Genomic DNA, 12,530 nt, shown 5'->3' with positions numbered 1-12,530 from the left:
TTAATATCATGGGACTATTGTATAATTTACCGTGTTTTCCTATTAAAAGTTTTTCAATTATATCTCCGGTAATGAGGCTTTAGATGTATTGACGAGATTGAGAATATTCAGATTCAATATTTCATATGTTACCTTGAATAACACAGATTCAACGATCATTATTTTTAAACGTCCCAAATTTAAAAACTACATATATAATAATATTTAAATATTCATTGTCAAATCTTAACGTTATAAATAAAATAAATTAGATTGAAAGAGTATTACTTTATATGTATCCGTGTTCGACGCATATCCGAACATGGTTGTCAATAACCAGACCCTCCAACAGAAAGCACTCATATCTGGCACACACTCGAATCCATCCCAGTAACATAACCGCATACGATTCCCAAAGCTGGGGCTAAATTTCCAAGGAGGAGTAGTTACCATCAATTATCTACCTCAGCTGCTACAAGTTAAATAATTTGAACCCGCCGGAGCCTCGTTCCTCTTCACAATCAGATGAACACGATTTGCTTCCAACCGATTCTTCTGAACTTTCACATGGAAGGAGTTTTATCCTGTCAGCGTGTTCAATCATCCAATCTGTAAATTCTGGGGTTGCTGTCAATTCTGCCATGGCATCCCGGGTGGATTCGCGGCTGAAATCTTCCCATTCTTGTTTCGTGAATTTGTTCCGATTACGCGTCTTGTGAAAGGTAGAATAATAATCTCGATCATTCGTGCCACCTACAACGTTTAAAAGAACCAAATCAGATCATTCGTGCAAGGAAGAAAAATAAAATGGTGCTCCAAGAAAAATGTGCTATTATGAACTGTGACATACCTTGAAAAGCAGTACCTCTTGCAGGAAATCTAGTCCATGCCACTGAAGTCGTCGGAGTATGTCTATTCCACACAGTTCTATCAGAATACATTCTCGGAGCCCTATTAAAAAAGTCGGCACGACTTTGGTTTATCATTCCCTGCCTTGACCGGTGCACCCAAGGACTCCTGTCCCAAGAATGTGGTTTGTGCCTACATAAGCCAAAATGCCAAATTCATGGTTCAGTTAAATCAAGGCTATGAATGGAAAGTAAGACTTACAATCATTTGTTGAATTTAGCTTTCAATTAGACAGTTTATGTGGCAACGGATATCGAACCGAAATCAGGGGCAGTCTTATTATGCGACTAGTAAGTGGAATGAATACAAACAAAGACTTTATCAAACATAGACTAACAGAATCACCTTCTTCCGGCACACATGAATTGTAAAATTGAAAAGAATAAGGTAATTATGTTTAACTTACGAATGACATTTCCTTCTTGTTGATGTAATAAAAGAACAAATAGCAGAAGAAGAAGCCAATGCCACCACTGCTAGCCAAGTATCAAAAGTGCTCTGGAGAGAGTAGAAAAGGGGTGCAAGATAGGAAAAATAGGCATAAGATATCCTTTTTGAAAGAAGATCTTGAGGTTGCCAGCTATGTTGCTCAGGCTCCAATTTTTTTCCCTATATCCATCCATGTTTGACACCCATGTCTGATACATATTTCGTACTCAATAAGGGGAATGACCTACAAGGATCCTCAAAATACATGGAAAATATTACACATATCTATGTCGGACACATACTAATGATGCTCGCACCCGAGCTCGAGTAAACATCGGTTGACAAGGTTTGATCCCTAATAATTGGAACTAAAATATAGCACTCTACCAACTAACCATATGATTGTTGACAAACCATATGCTTCTTTCTTTTAATGGGGTCCCCGAAACTATAAAGGGGCATTAAGGTCTTTTTTTTTATAAGATTTGAAAGTCTCATTAAAAACCACCTTCTTGATTAATGGAGTTTATGTGTAAACTCCTTAATCAACGGAAGATGGAAAAGAGTGCCTTAGAACTTTATTAAATAAAGTATGAATTACAACCTAGAGAAAGAAAACCCAATAACCCTTACAAGTAGCTACTCGAAAAATCAAAATACATAAAATTCAGCCTATACCAGCCTTTGCTACGACATCAGCAACCATATTAGCTATCCTTGCAACCCATCTAACAATTCCCCCACAAAACCTAAGTTTTACAACTATATCTTTAACAATAAAAGCATATACAGCTAGACAAGAATCAACTTTGATAATCCAGTCCACTGCAACCCTGCTGTCACTCTCAACAATCAATCGAAATTTTTCCCTCCCTTGTATAGATGAGACGAAAACAAGTCCCCTTTGAATAGCTTTGAGTTCCTTCAATGTCGGAGGACCCGAACCATCTGACTCCTGAAAAGTTCCTAATATTACACCAAGATGATCCCTTAAAATGCCTCCCAACCCGCTTTTCTTCCAATCACTACTAGTGGCAGCATCCACATTCAATTTAATGAAGCCTATAGGAGGAGGACACCAGGGAATAATAGAAGACTTCAAGAACTTGTAGGACGAATAAGAATCCCCTATTGAAGGGTCCGAAATTAACGAGTCTTTAGGAATAGAGATATCCTTATATTTAGCTAGGAACCAAGAAGCAAGCCTGACTCTTGCTAAAAAGAATAATTCAATCTGATCCAACTTCCCCCCTTCAAAAACAATAAAATTTCTGGTTTTCCAAATGGTTCAAATAACAAACCCAGAAATGAATGACCATATAGTAGAATTTGGCTTCAACTCTTCCCAGCCTAAGAGGAAAGTTTTAGCATCTTCATGAAGACCAGAACTAAAACTCCACAATTGTAAAAATTTATTCCATAATGCCCACACAACCAAACAAGAAAAGAATAAATGCGAGGAAGACTCTTCAACCTTTTTACAAAAAGGACAAAAAACATCATCAATTCCTTTAACTCCTCTTCTTGCCAATTCTGTTTTAACAGCAAGGTTTTGCTGCACAATTTGCCACAATAATGTTCCAACTCTTGGTGGTAGTAATCCTCTCCAAACAACCTTCATCCAGAATTGAACCTCTTCAGAACCAGTAGCACAGTTCTTAACACAATAACTGACTGTAAACATACCATCCCCACTGCCTTTCCAAATCAAGCCATCACTGGATTCCTTAGACAGAGAAACAAAAAAATAGTGTTCATCAAGTTACACCATTGTTCCATCTCCCAATCATTTAAATTTCTTCTAACTTGAACATCCCAAATCCAGCCCGATGGATGAAAATCTCCAAACTCACAAAGTTTTCCTGATTTATTAGTAGCAATCAAAAACAGTCTTGGAAAAAGGACATGTAACGGATAATCTGTTGCCCAAACATCCTGCCAAAATTGAATGTGCTTACCATTGCCAACTTGAAAGATACATAAGGAACGAAAATTAGAACCAAATGGATCTTGCTTGAAATAATTATTAACCACTGATCTCCACTGCCAAGAAGTACAAGCTGGAAGTTTACTGTCAAACAATAACCTAGAGGAATCAAAACTGTATTTAGAACAAATAAATCTCCTCCAAACAGAATTTCTCTCGTTTGCAAATCTCCAGGACCATTTCCCTAGCAAAGCTCTGTTCATGTAATTCAAATTACGTACTCCCAACCCTCCCTCATTCTTAGGTTTACACACTTCAGCCCATTTAACCCAGTGAATTTTCTTTTTACCATTGCCACCTCCCCATAGAAAATTAGACATAATAGAATTGAGAGCCTTAAGGATTGAAACGAATCTTAAACATTAACAAAAAATATATGGGCAGTGAGCATAAGACAGATTTAATCAAAACCATTCTTCCAGCTAGTGATAAAGTCGCTGCCTTCCAACCTGCTAATTTTGAGTGAAAATTATGCACCATCGGTTCCCAAATAACTAAGGAATTCTTTATTGCACCTAGAGGCAGGCCTAGATAATTAGAGGAAAAACTACTCACTGCACAGCCAATGGAATCTACCCAAGTTTGAACCTCCTCTAGAGATATATTTACGCCGAACAATCTGCTCTTCTTGAGGTTTAGCTGCAGCCTAAACATAACCTCAAACACTCTAAGCACTCTCTTCACATTCATAATCTGCATCTTTGAAGCCCCACAAAAAATGATTAAATCATCTGCAAATTGTAAGTGTGTAAGATTGAAAGACCCTTCCTCCTTACCAATTTTCAAACCAGAAAATAATCCCTTTGAAACCGCCCTTAGGATTAGTAAATTCAACAATTCCCCTACTAGATTAAATAATAAGGGAGAGAGTGAACAACCCTGTCTTAGCCCCTTTTCCATTGGAAACTCCTCCGTTGGAACCCCATTAACCAACACCGAAATCGAAGCTGTAGTAACACATCTCCTAATCCAGCTGATCCAAGTAGAGCCGAATCCCATTTTTTCCATTACCTTGAACAAAATAGGCCAATCAACAGTATCGTAAGCCTTCTTGAAATCAACTTTAAATACATAGCCCGTTAGCCCTTTCTTTCTCCAATAATCTATACCCTCGTTTGCAATTAGAGAGCAATTCAAAATCTGTCGACCGGGTATGAAAGCAAATTGAGTCGGGCTTATGATATCTCCTATACAACTTCTAAGCCTCCTTGAAAGACACTTGGTTAAAATTTTGTAAACTCCTCCCACTAAGCTTATGGGTCTAAAATCATCAAGGCTCCCATTGTTAGTTCCTTTAGGAATAAGGGTGATAAAGGTATGGTTAATACCATGTTCCCATTCTTTCCCCAAAGAGAATTTGTGAAAAAAATCCATAATGTTATCCTTTAGCACAAACCAAAACCTTTTGAAGAAACCCAAATTCAATCCGTCCGGTCCCGGAGCCTTGTTACTATCATAAGACTTTAAAGTCTCCCACACTTCCTCCTCGAAAAAAGCCTTCTCTAAAAGACCACTTTGTTCGAAAGAGATTTTAGGAAAAGTCAACCCTATATCTTCAACCTCCAGTGTAGACCTCTCATTGAAAATTTTAAAAAAGTGATCTTTTACAGCAGCTTTAATAACATCTGGGTCTCGTGTAAAATGCCCATTCACTTTTAAAACAGTCAATGCATTTTGTTTTCTCCTCACCGATGCACAAATATGAAAGTATCTTGTGTTTCGATCTCCATCATTCACCCACCTTTGTCTAGAATTTTGATGCCAAATCTGTTCCTCAATTCTATGAAGTCTCCACAATTCTATTCTACACGCATTTAACTCTTCAACAATCTCCTGAATCGAACTATCATGCCTTTGCTGTGCTACCACCTCAAGCTTTTGAATTTTGTTTTCTAAATCAGAAATTGCAGCTCCCGGAAACTTGTTTTCCTTCCCTGCCCATTGTTTGATGGCTAATTTAGAGTTCTTCAAAATACTAAGAATTCCCGATTTTCTCTTGCGCTTCTTGCAATCTGTAATTGTTTGACAAACCATTTCCTCGAAACCATCTTCCTCCATCACATAATTGAAGAGTCTAAAAGGCTTATTTCCCCAATTAAAACCTCTGTTTTGTAACAATACGACATTGTGATCTGAGATGGACTTAGGAATAAGAGACTGAATAATCTCAGGAAAAGAAACCAAGAATTATCCATCCACCAAAAACCTATCCAATCTAACAAAAGTGGGATCATCTTGGTTATTACTCCAAGTGAACTTTCCCCCCTCCATAGGCAGATTAATTAATCCTACAGACTGAATAAAATGAGAGAAAATCCTCATTGAAACTCTATTATGAGCTCTACCCATCTTCTCATCTTCACATAAGTAAACATTGAAATCCCCTCCAACACAAACCGGCAGATTTTGTCCCGAAATGAACTGACTAAGTTCTTCAAAGAAGCTTTCTTTTTCCTCCTCCACAGAAGGCATACACATTAATGAGGATGCTTCTGAACTGATTAAATCTGAATTTTCCTGTAACCACAATGAATCTTCTGTTTATGCAATGATCTTCCCTCTCAAACACTTTATCATCCCAGCAACATAATAACCCCCCTGAAGAACCAATAACTGGCGATTCAACAACCCCTTGAAAACCATTTAACTCGTTTCTTCTTAGAAAAGACCTTTGTATCTTCTCTGTTTTGGTTTCTTGTAGCCAAAGAAAAGAAGGATGAGAGTTTGCAACTAATCTCTACACCGCTCTATGTTTTTCCTTTTTACCCAAACCCCTTATATTCCATGTAATTATGGCTAAGTTTTCCTTCATGAATAATAACAGAACAATCTCAAAACCCCAATATGACTCCTCAATTAGCCATATTACAGTCTTTCTCTAAGTTAATTATTTTTTCCAAAAAAGGTTCCTTCCCCTGCTTGAAGAAAACCCCCAAAATCTGACTAACTTGCCATGTAGCGACTGCTTCATCTAAGAGGTCTGAGAAGACTGAAGAAGCTGCTGTAGAAAGACCGACTTGATCTATAGCTTCCCTAAGCAATAATCTTTTAACTCTTCTACTGGTCAATCGGGAATTGGAAAGAAAAGATTGTTTATCCAAATCACATCCTACAGACTCTCCATCTAAACCTCCATCACCAGTTTGCAGGACTGAATTTGGATCCTCACAATCTAGTAAATTAAGCCCTGCTTATTAGAAGTCTGCTGAACAGATGAGCAAAACTGATCTTTAATCATCTTTGAATCTGAAACAACCTCGTTGACAATATTTCCATTCTATTCATTCCCATGCCAGTAATTCCTCTCCTTACTTCTTCTGTAAACTCTACTATAACTAGGCATTATCCTCTTCTCTAAAGGCACACTCTTGGAGGAATGCGTGCTTCTGTTCATTGTCAACGAACAACCTTTGGAATGGCCTTTTAATAACTCTGAATTAGAAACTAACATCAATGACTTAGTTTCTTTAGCCTCACTATCTTCACTGCCAAATGAATCAGAATTCTTACTGGACCCTTTTAACTGTTTCATATCACTGCTCTCCTCTGCTATTCTTCTATTTTTAACCAGTTTACCAAACTTGTTAATTGTGTAAGTTGGCCCAAAAGGAATTATTTTATAAAAAATCCAGTCCATACAGCTCATAATCATCCGGTTGGGCCTGTGATCCATTAGCCGAAATATTTGAATTCCTGATACCCAAACCTGCAAACTCTCCTCCTCTGTTATTCCCAACGTTCTGTGAACCTGACAATCCTTTTCTAATACTCTTCCCATGTTTGGTAAATCTTGGAGAATGTGTTTCCCCATCAGTTTCTGCTGAACCATAAAAAACTCCCTCATCTATCCAAAGGTCAACCATTTGTCTGCATTTCTCTGCTGATTTGACTGAACTTTCCTCAAATTCTGACATATCCCTATCTTCCTCGTCCTCAAACCTCAGCACACCACAGTTTTCTCCAACTGCCCCGACCACTGGAGAAATTTTGAAAAAAGGCTTTGAATCATCATAAGCCGATCCAATCTTGATATTAACTCTGAACGATCTCCCATAGGATCTAAGAGTAATAAATTCTGGCACATCAAACGGGCTAGCAACTCTCATAAGAATCCTTGCAGAAGTGAGATCTTCCCTGTTCTTGGTGGAGTCATGAATTTCCACCATATTTCCCCATCTCTCAGCTATTCGTTATAAGAAGGATTCGTTCCAGCATAACAGAGGAATCTCGAATATCTCAACCTGGCAAAAAGCCATAGGAACTCCATCCTCATTTAGTAAAGGAGTCAATCTTTCAAACCACAAGCTTATCACATCTTTCTTCTTTTTCCATGCCTCCATCATATCTTCGTGGGATTTGAAAGAGATAACGCAGGAATTCCTGGCATAACCCTAGCCAGTAATCTGAACTTCATAACCTTCAATATCAAAGAACTCCTTAACTGACTTAAAATCCAAAGAAAGCTTAATAATCCCCGTTAAAGAACTTTTGACCCAACTCGAGCTCTCAGACGGAATATGCATTTCCAGAACATTCTTCCTTGCTTTCTCCCTGTGACTCCCTTCAGAATGAAGCTCCGAATACCCCCTTGCATTATTTCTCATACTTACAGACAGTAAAGCATCTTTATACTATCTTTCATCCCTAATATTCCTGTTGGTAAAATCTGTCGCTTTCAACTTTGAAGGTCCTGCTGCAGTCGAATCTGGGGCCGGAATTACTGGATTGATCTTCCCTGCTATCCTTGGACGAACATCATTGTATTTTGCAACTCCAACTGAAATCCTTCTCCCATCTATCAATGATCCATTTAACATATCTATCGCTCGCTTTAAACCAGATTCCCGCTCAAACTGAACAAAAGCAAAAGTCGAAGATCTATATTTAGGATTCCTAGTTTCTTTTGGGATAAAAACTCTCTCCACTGCTCCCTGAGCCGAAAAAATTTCCCTTAGCACACGGCTAGATACTCTCCTACTGAGATTGTCAACAAACACCTTCCAAACCTCATCGGAATCTATTTTCTCTCTCTACTTTTCTCTCTCTACTTTTCTCTCACCCATTTCTCACTACGATAAACCTTACGTTAAGGTCTTTTCAAAGTTGGACAAATGATCCATTTATCCACCCTCCAGCAATTAATGTGCATATAACAAATAATCTACTGGATTTGACATGCTTAAAAACAGCCCTCTCATAGGTTTCAGAAGCTACCGCCTGACTTTAAGTAAGTTTCAAATAAATAAGAGAAAACATGCTGCATAACCTAGGCTGCATACCAAGTAATACAGCTACCATTAGTAGTAGAAGCACACCTGGAAAATAAACGCAGATGCAATGATGCGCATAGCCCATTTTACAAACTCGGCAACACCAACATCTACGATTCCATCTTCTGAGATCACAAATTTTCTTACCATCCAGTACCCTAATGCAGCTCCCGAGAGGAAAATTCCAACCAATACAAAGATGGCAACCTGTAACAAAAATAAGCAAAAATGAATTACTTGGTTCACTTTGAAATATCACTTCCTTTTAAAGAGAAAAGGTTCACAACTACAAATAAATCATTAGAGAGTAAATCATATTCACATAAGTCCTGGACGATAAAAGGAATGATATTAAATATCATTTGTTGAAAATATTAACTCCAATGAGGGGAAAGGAGGGAGATCTGAAGGACAGTTGTTAAGAACTTACTGTATTGTGCATATCTTCACTGAGCCCAAAATTGATAAGAATAGAATTTACCAACCCAGACAATTGATGTAAAAGAAAAGATCCAGCTCCAAGCTGAAAAATTAATAGAACAATGAGTATATTGGCTGGCAGCCCAAAGTAGATGAAACATTAATTAACCTATATATAAATGAAAATAAAGACTCACCACTGGGACATATATGCTAAGATAGAAGATATTTGTCCTTCCTGTAGGCAATAATTTCATTCCCTGCTTGGAAAAAGAAAATCCACATAGTTAAAAGCTGAAGCTAAGACAGTATTGGCATAAATTCAGCATAAATATTAAGGATACAAATAACTAGTAGATTCCCAAGTCATCCAGTCATCATATGTGAGCCGATGAACATCTAATGGGGCATCAAAAATCAATTGATTTAAGTTTGAACTATGTAAGAAATCAAACAGACAGGTTTCGGTTACAATGTTGTATAGAACTTCTGAACTGGAACTTCAATACAGATCCATGTTCTTCAAAATAAATGGAAAACAATCACTGACTTCCAGCAGTCAACAGTGTAAGGTACTTCAAATTTGTAAGATATATACAATATCATTGAGATTTGGAGAAAAAATGGGGAAGCAAAAATGAGGGCGATTCTAAAAGCAACAAAGGCAGAATGAATTTGTGGACGAACAGCAAAATACCTGAAAGAGAAGGATCAAAATGACAAGAATAATGCCAATAGCCATTGAACTGCTGTAATAAAAAGGAACCCACTTGCTGACAATTGGTGCCAACAGAAACAAAACAAATCCTAAAGCTAGAAACACAAGCCTCCATCGCTTAATAGCTACAAAAAAGATAGCAAATCAAGGTTGAAAATGAAGTTCAATCCCAATGAACTAACAATCACAAGCAAAAGAACTGAAAATAACGTATAATAATACCTTCTTCAACGGTAACCGTGATAGAGCCAGACACATCATCTATAAATTTCACATCTATAAATCTATCATCATAAGGCGACATAACAGCGTTCCATATACCATTTTCCACCGTCTTCCAATTTTCATGCTCACACTGGCATAATCCAAGTGAAGCATTCCTGCAAGACTTTTTCAATCACCAAAGGTGACAACAAACTTCTGAAGTGATCTCATGCAGAACAAGTGTAGATTGAGAGCAAAACTTACCGATGAAAGCAAACTTGTATTTTTCTGTGTAGTCTTTCTGGTATTAAGACAGATGGAGTCAAAGTAACCCGAACAGAATTGGCATAACTCCTAAGTTTCAATCTTGAGTGACCAGAAATTCGAACTCGGTCACATAATATAACATCTTTTGAACTACGGACAGATGAATGCCCACAAAGGGGAGTAGGGGAGACATCTAATGCTGAAGTTGTACATCCCAAGTCAATGCCTGCAATTTTAAAACATCTGAAAAAAACATGAAGAAGTATGGCTAGGGTGCAAAAGAAAACTAAAAGACATCCATCAAGTTACTGGCATAATCCCACTTCACATCCGATTCACAAATGGCATAGTATACTTTCTATAGGATATAACTAAATGATACATTGATAGAGCTCGGTTTTAAAATTAAAATGATCACAAATCATCAAGGCATTATTCAATCCAAACATTTATTTAAACACTAAAAATTCCCCTCATATAAAGACCTCCAAGTACCTCTTGCATGGGACATCTCATCTTAGTAATTTATATTTGAAAAAAAAATAGCTGTAAATCTAAAGAAACCTGTGGAAAACTGATGATCACTTATAAGAAATGAGAAATAAGTCAATAACAAGATTTCTACTAAGAAAATGATACCATAAAAATGGAAAACATACAATGGTTAGGCTTCATCTAGGATTAGTCTTACTTTTTACCAGCATTTGAAGAACATATTTTAAAGCTAATATAATAACAATTTGCATTTGACAAAACAACCCCACTTTATATTTTAAAGCATAAATTCTAGATTCACTTCTCTCAAGAAGCCAAGCATATATTCTTATTGATCCGTAAATTTTCTTCGGAAACAAATGAATTGAAGCCGAATCGATTCAGGGTTCTAAACCAAATCGAAGAACAACGAGAAAATCCCAAACTAAATCGGTTAACCCCTTTGCTACTTTGCCTCAGAAAGCAAGCAAAATGGTACTAAGCGGATGAAAAACACAGAGTTCAAATCCTATGAGAAAAAAGAAGGAAATCATAAGAATGTTGTACCTTTAAATTGAGTGGGGTCCTGAGAAGCAAATGATAAGAAGAAAATATAATATAAATTGAAGAAGAAGAAGAGGATAAAAGAAGAGGAAGCCATTGTCGGCAGCCCTCTTCCCTCTCTCTCTCTCTCTCTCTCTCTCTTTTTCTCTCGCTCTCTGTGTAATTTGCTAAATAGAAACTTGAATGAGAAATAAGGAAGCTGTCGATTACAATTAAAAACGGCTACGATGTTTCAAGTTTGTGGAAAGCTGAAAATTACATTTTATTTTAATAAATAAATAAAAGGGTAAAGCACATAAATGGTCCCAATTATATTGTGTTGTTTTGTTGATTCCCTCAACTATTAAAAATTATAAAATGATCCCTTAACTATAAGACGCTTCTTTATTGAGTCATCAACTATTAAAAGTTACAAAATAGTCATTCAGCTATTCAAAATTTCCAAACTCATTCTTTTTCGTTAAAAAATTGATGGTCGTCTAAGTTGAACATTAACCTGCTAACTAAGATATGATAAAATATTATCATAGTATCATTTGAGTTATATAGTCGTTTGAGATTCTGATATAAAATTTTATCATATCTCGGTCAACAAGTTAACGTCCCAGCTCAGACTGTCATCAATTTTTAATGGAAAAAGGCATTTTCCCAGATAAATTTATGATGTTAAATGTATGGTGTATTTTTTGTAAAGAAAAAAAAAATTAAAGCCATATTATAATATAATTAATTTGTGTTTGGGAAACGGCCACACCAATGATAATTACATCAATAATAAAAATAAAATAAAAATAATATCATACATAGTATAAATTAGGGGGAAAATTAAAACCATAACCAATTAAGAAGATAATATATATTAAATATTATATAGGAAAATAGAGTTGTTTGAACAATAAAAGATGAAGTTGTTGTGTGTTGATCGAGAAACTATAAAATCATCGTGTGTTGTAAATGATTTTTTTTTTTAAATTCTTTTGAGAAAGAAGTTGTTAGTTACCAACAACTTTAAAAACTGTCCTAATCTGATAATGATATTGATTTCATGTAATACATGTATTTTCATTGGGTGCACATTTGAGTAATTTTGAACAAAATATTATTGATTGATAGAGTGACATATCTAACACAATAAATAATTTATTTCAATTTAATAAAAGATTAAAAAATTAAATTAGAGAATATTTTTAGGGTTGAAAGAATTTGCGTAACGACTCAGATTTTTGGGTCAACGTTCGAATATTGACATGAATCTTGAAAATTATTTTGGTTTGTTAGTTTGGGGTCATTGGATTAATTTTAAATCTGG

General features: G+C 36.2%; 1 protein-coding gene across 2 annotated transcripts; it reads right to left on the bottom strand.

Moving 5' to 3' along the window:
- Positions 1-293: 293 nt before the first annotated feature.
- On the bottom strand, positions 294-11,431 carry LOC120133617. 2 transcript variants are annotated; one of them, XM_039150171.1, is made up of 10 exons: positions 11,225-11,431; positions 10,181-10,409; positions 9,935-10,092; positions 9,692-9,837; positions 9,192-9,257; positions 9,005-9,097; positions 8,620-8,781; positions 1,295-1,386; positions 830-1,020; positions 294-732 (listed from the first exon to the last, which is right to left on the bottom strand). In XM_039150171.1, the coding sequence occupies exons 1-10, from the start codon at positions 11,316-11,318 to the stop codon at positions 452-454; spliced, it is 1,512 nt and encodes a 503-aa protein (XP_039006102.1). In that variant the 5' UTR covers positions 11,319-11,431; the 3' UTR covers positions 294-451. The 2 variants fall into 2 exon arrangements, with proteins under 2 accessions (XP_039006102.1, XP_039006103.1); XM_039150172.1 differs by having other exon boundaries at positions 296-732; positions 9,192-9,254; positions 11,225-11,427.
- Between the last annotated feature and the right edge of the window lie 1,099 nt (positions 11,432-12,530).

Source organism: Hibiscus syriacus, unplaced genomic scaffold (assembly GCF_006381635.1).
Source record: "Hibiscus syriacus cultivar Baekdansim isolate YM2019G1 unplaced genomic scaffold, ASM638163v2 tig00110584_pilon, whole genome shotgun sequence".
NCBI lineage: Eukaryota > Viridiplantae > Streptophyta > Magnoliopsida > Malvales > Malvaceae > Hibiscus > Hibiscus syriacus.
The sequence above is the reverse complement of the archived record's forward strand: the minus strand, read 5'-3'. Positions and strand labels throughout refer to the sequence as shown.

Excerpts from the sequence above, each read along its gene's own strand:
- LOC120133617 (XM_039150171.1), bottom strand. The coding sequence starts at position 11,318 with ATGGCTTCCTCTTCTTTTATCCTCTTCTTCTTCTTCAATTTATATTAT. Across the intron at positions 10,093-10,180 it reads ATACAAGTTTGCTTTCATCG|GAATGCTTCACTTGGATTAT; the intron begins GTAAGTTTTGCT and ends AAAGTCTTGCAG. Across the intron at positions 1,387-8,619 it reads CATCTGCGTTTATTTTCCAG|AGCACTTTTGATACTTGGCT; the intron begins GTGTGCTTCTAC and ends TACTCTCTCCAG.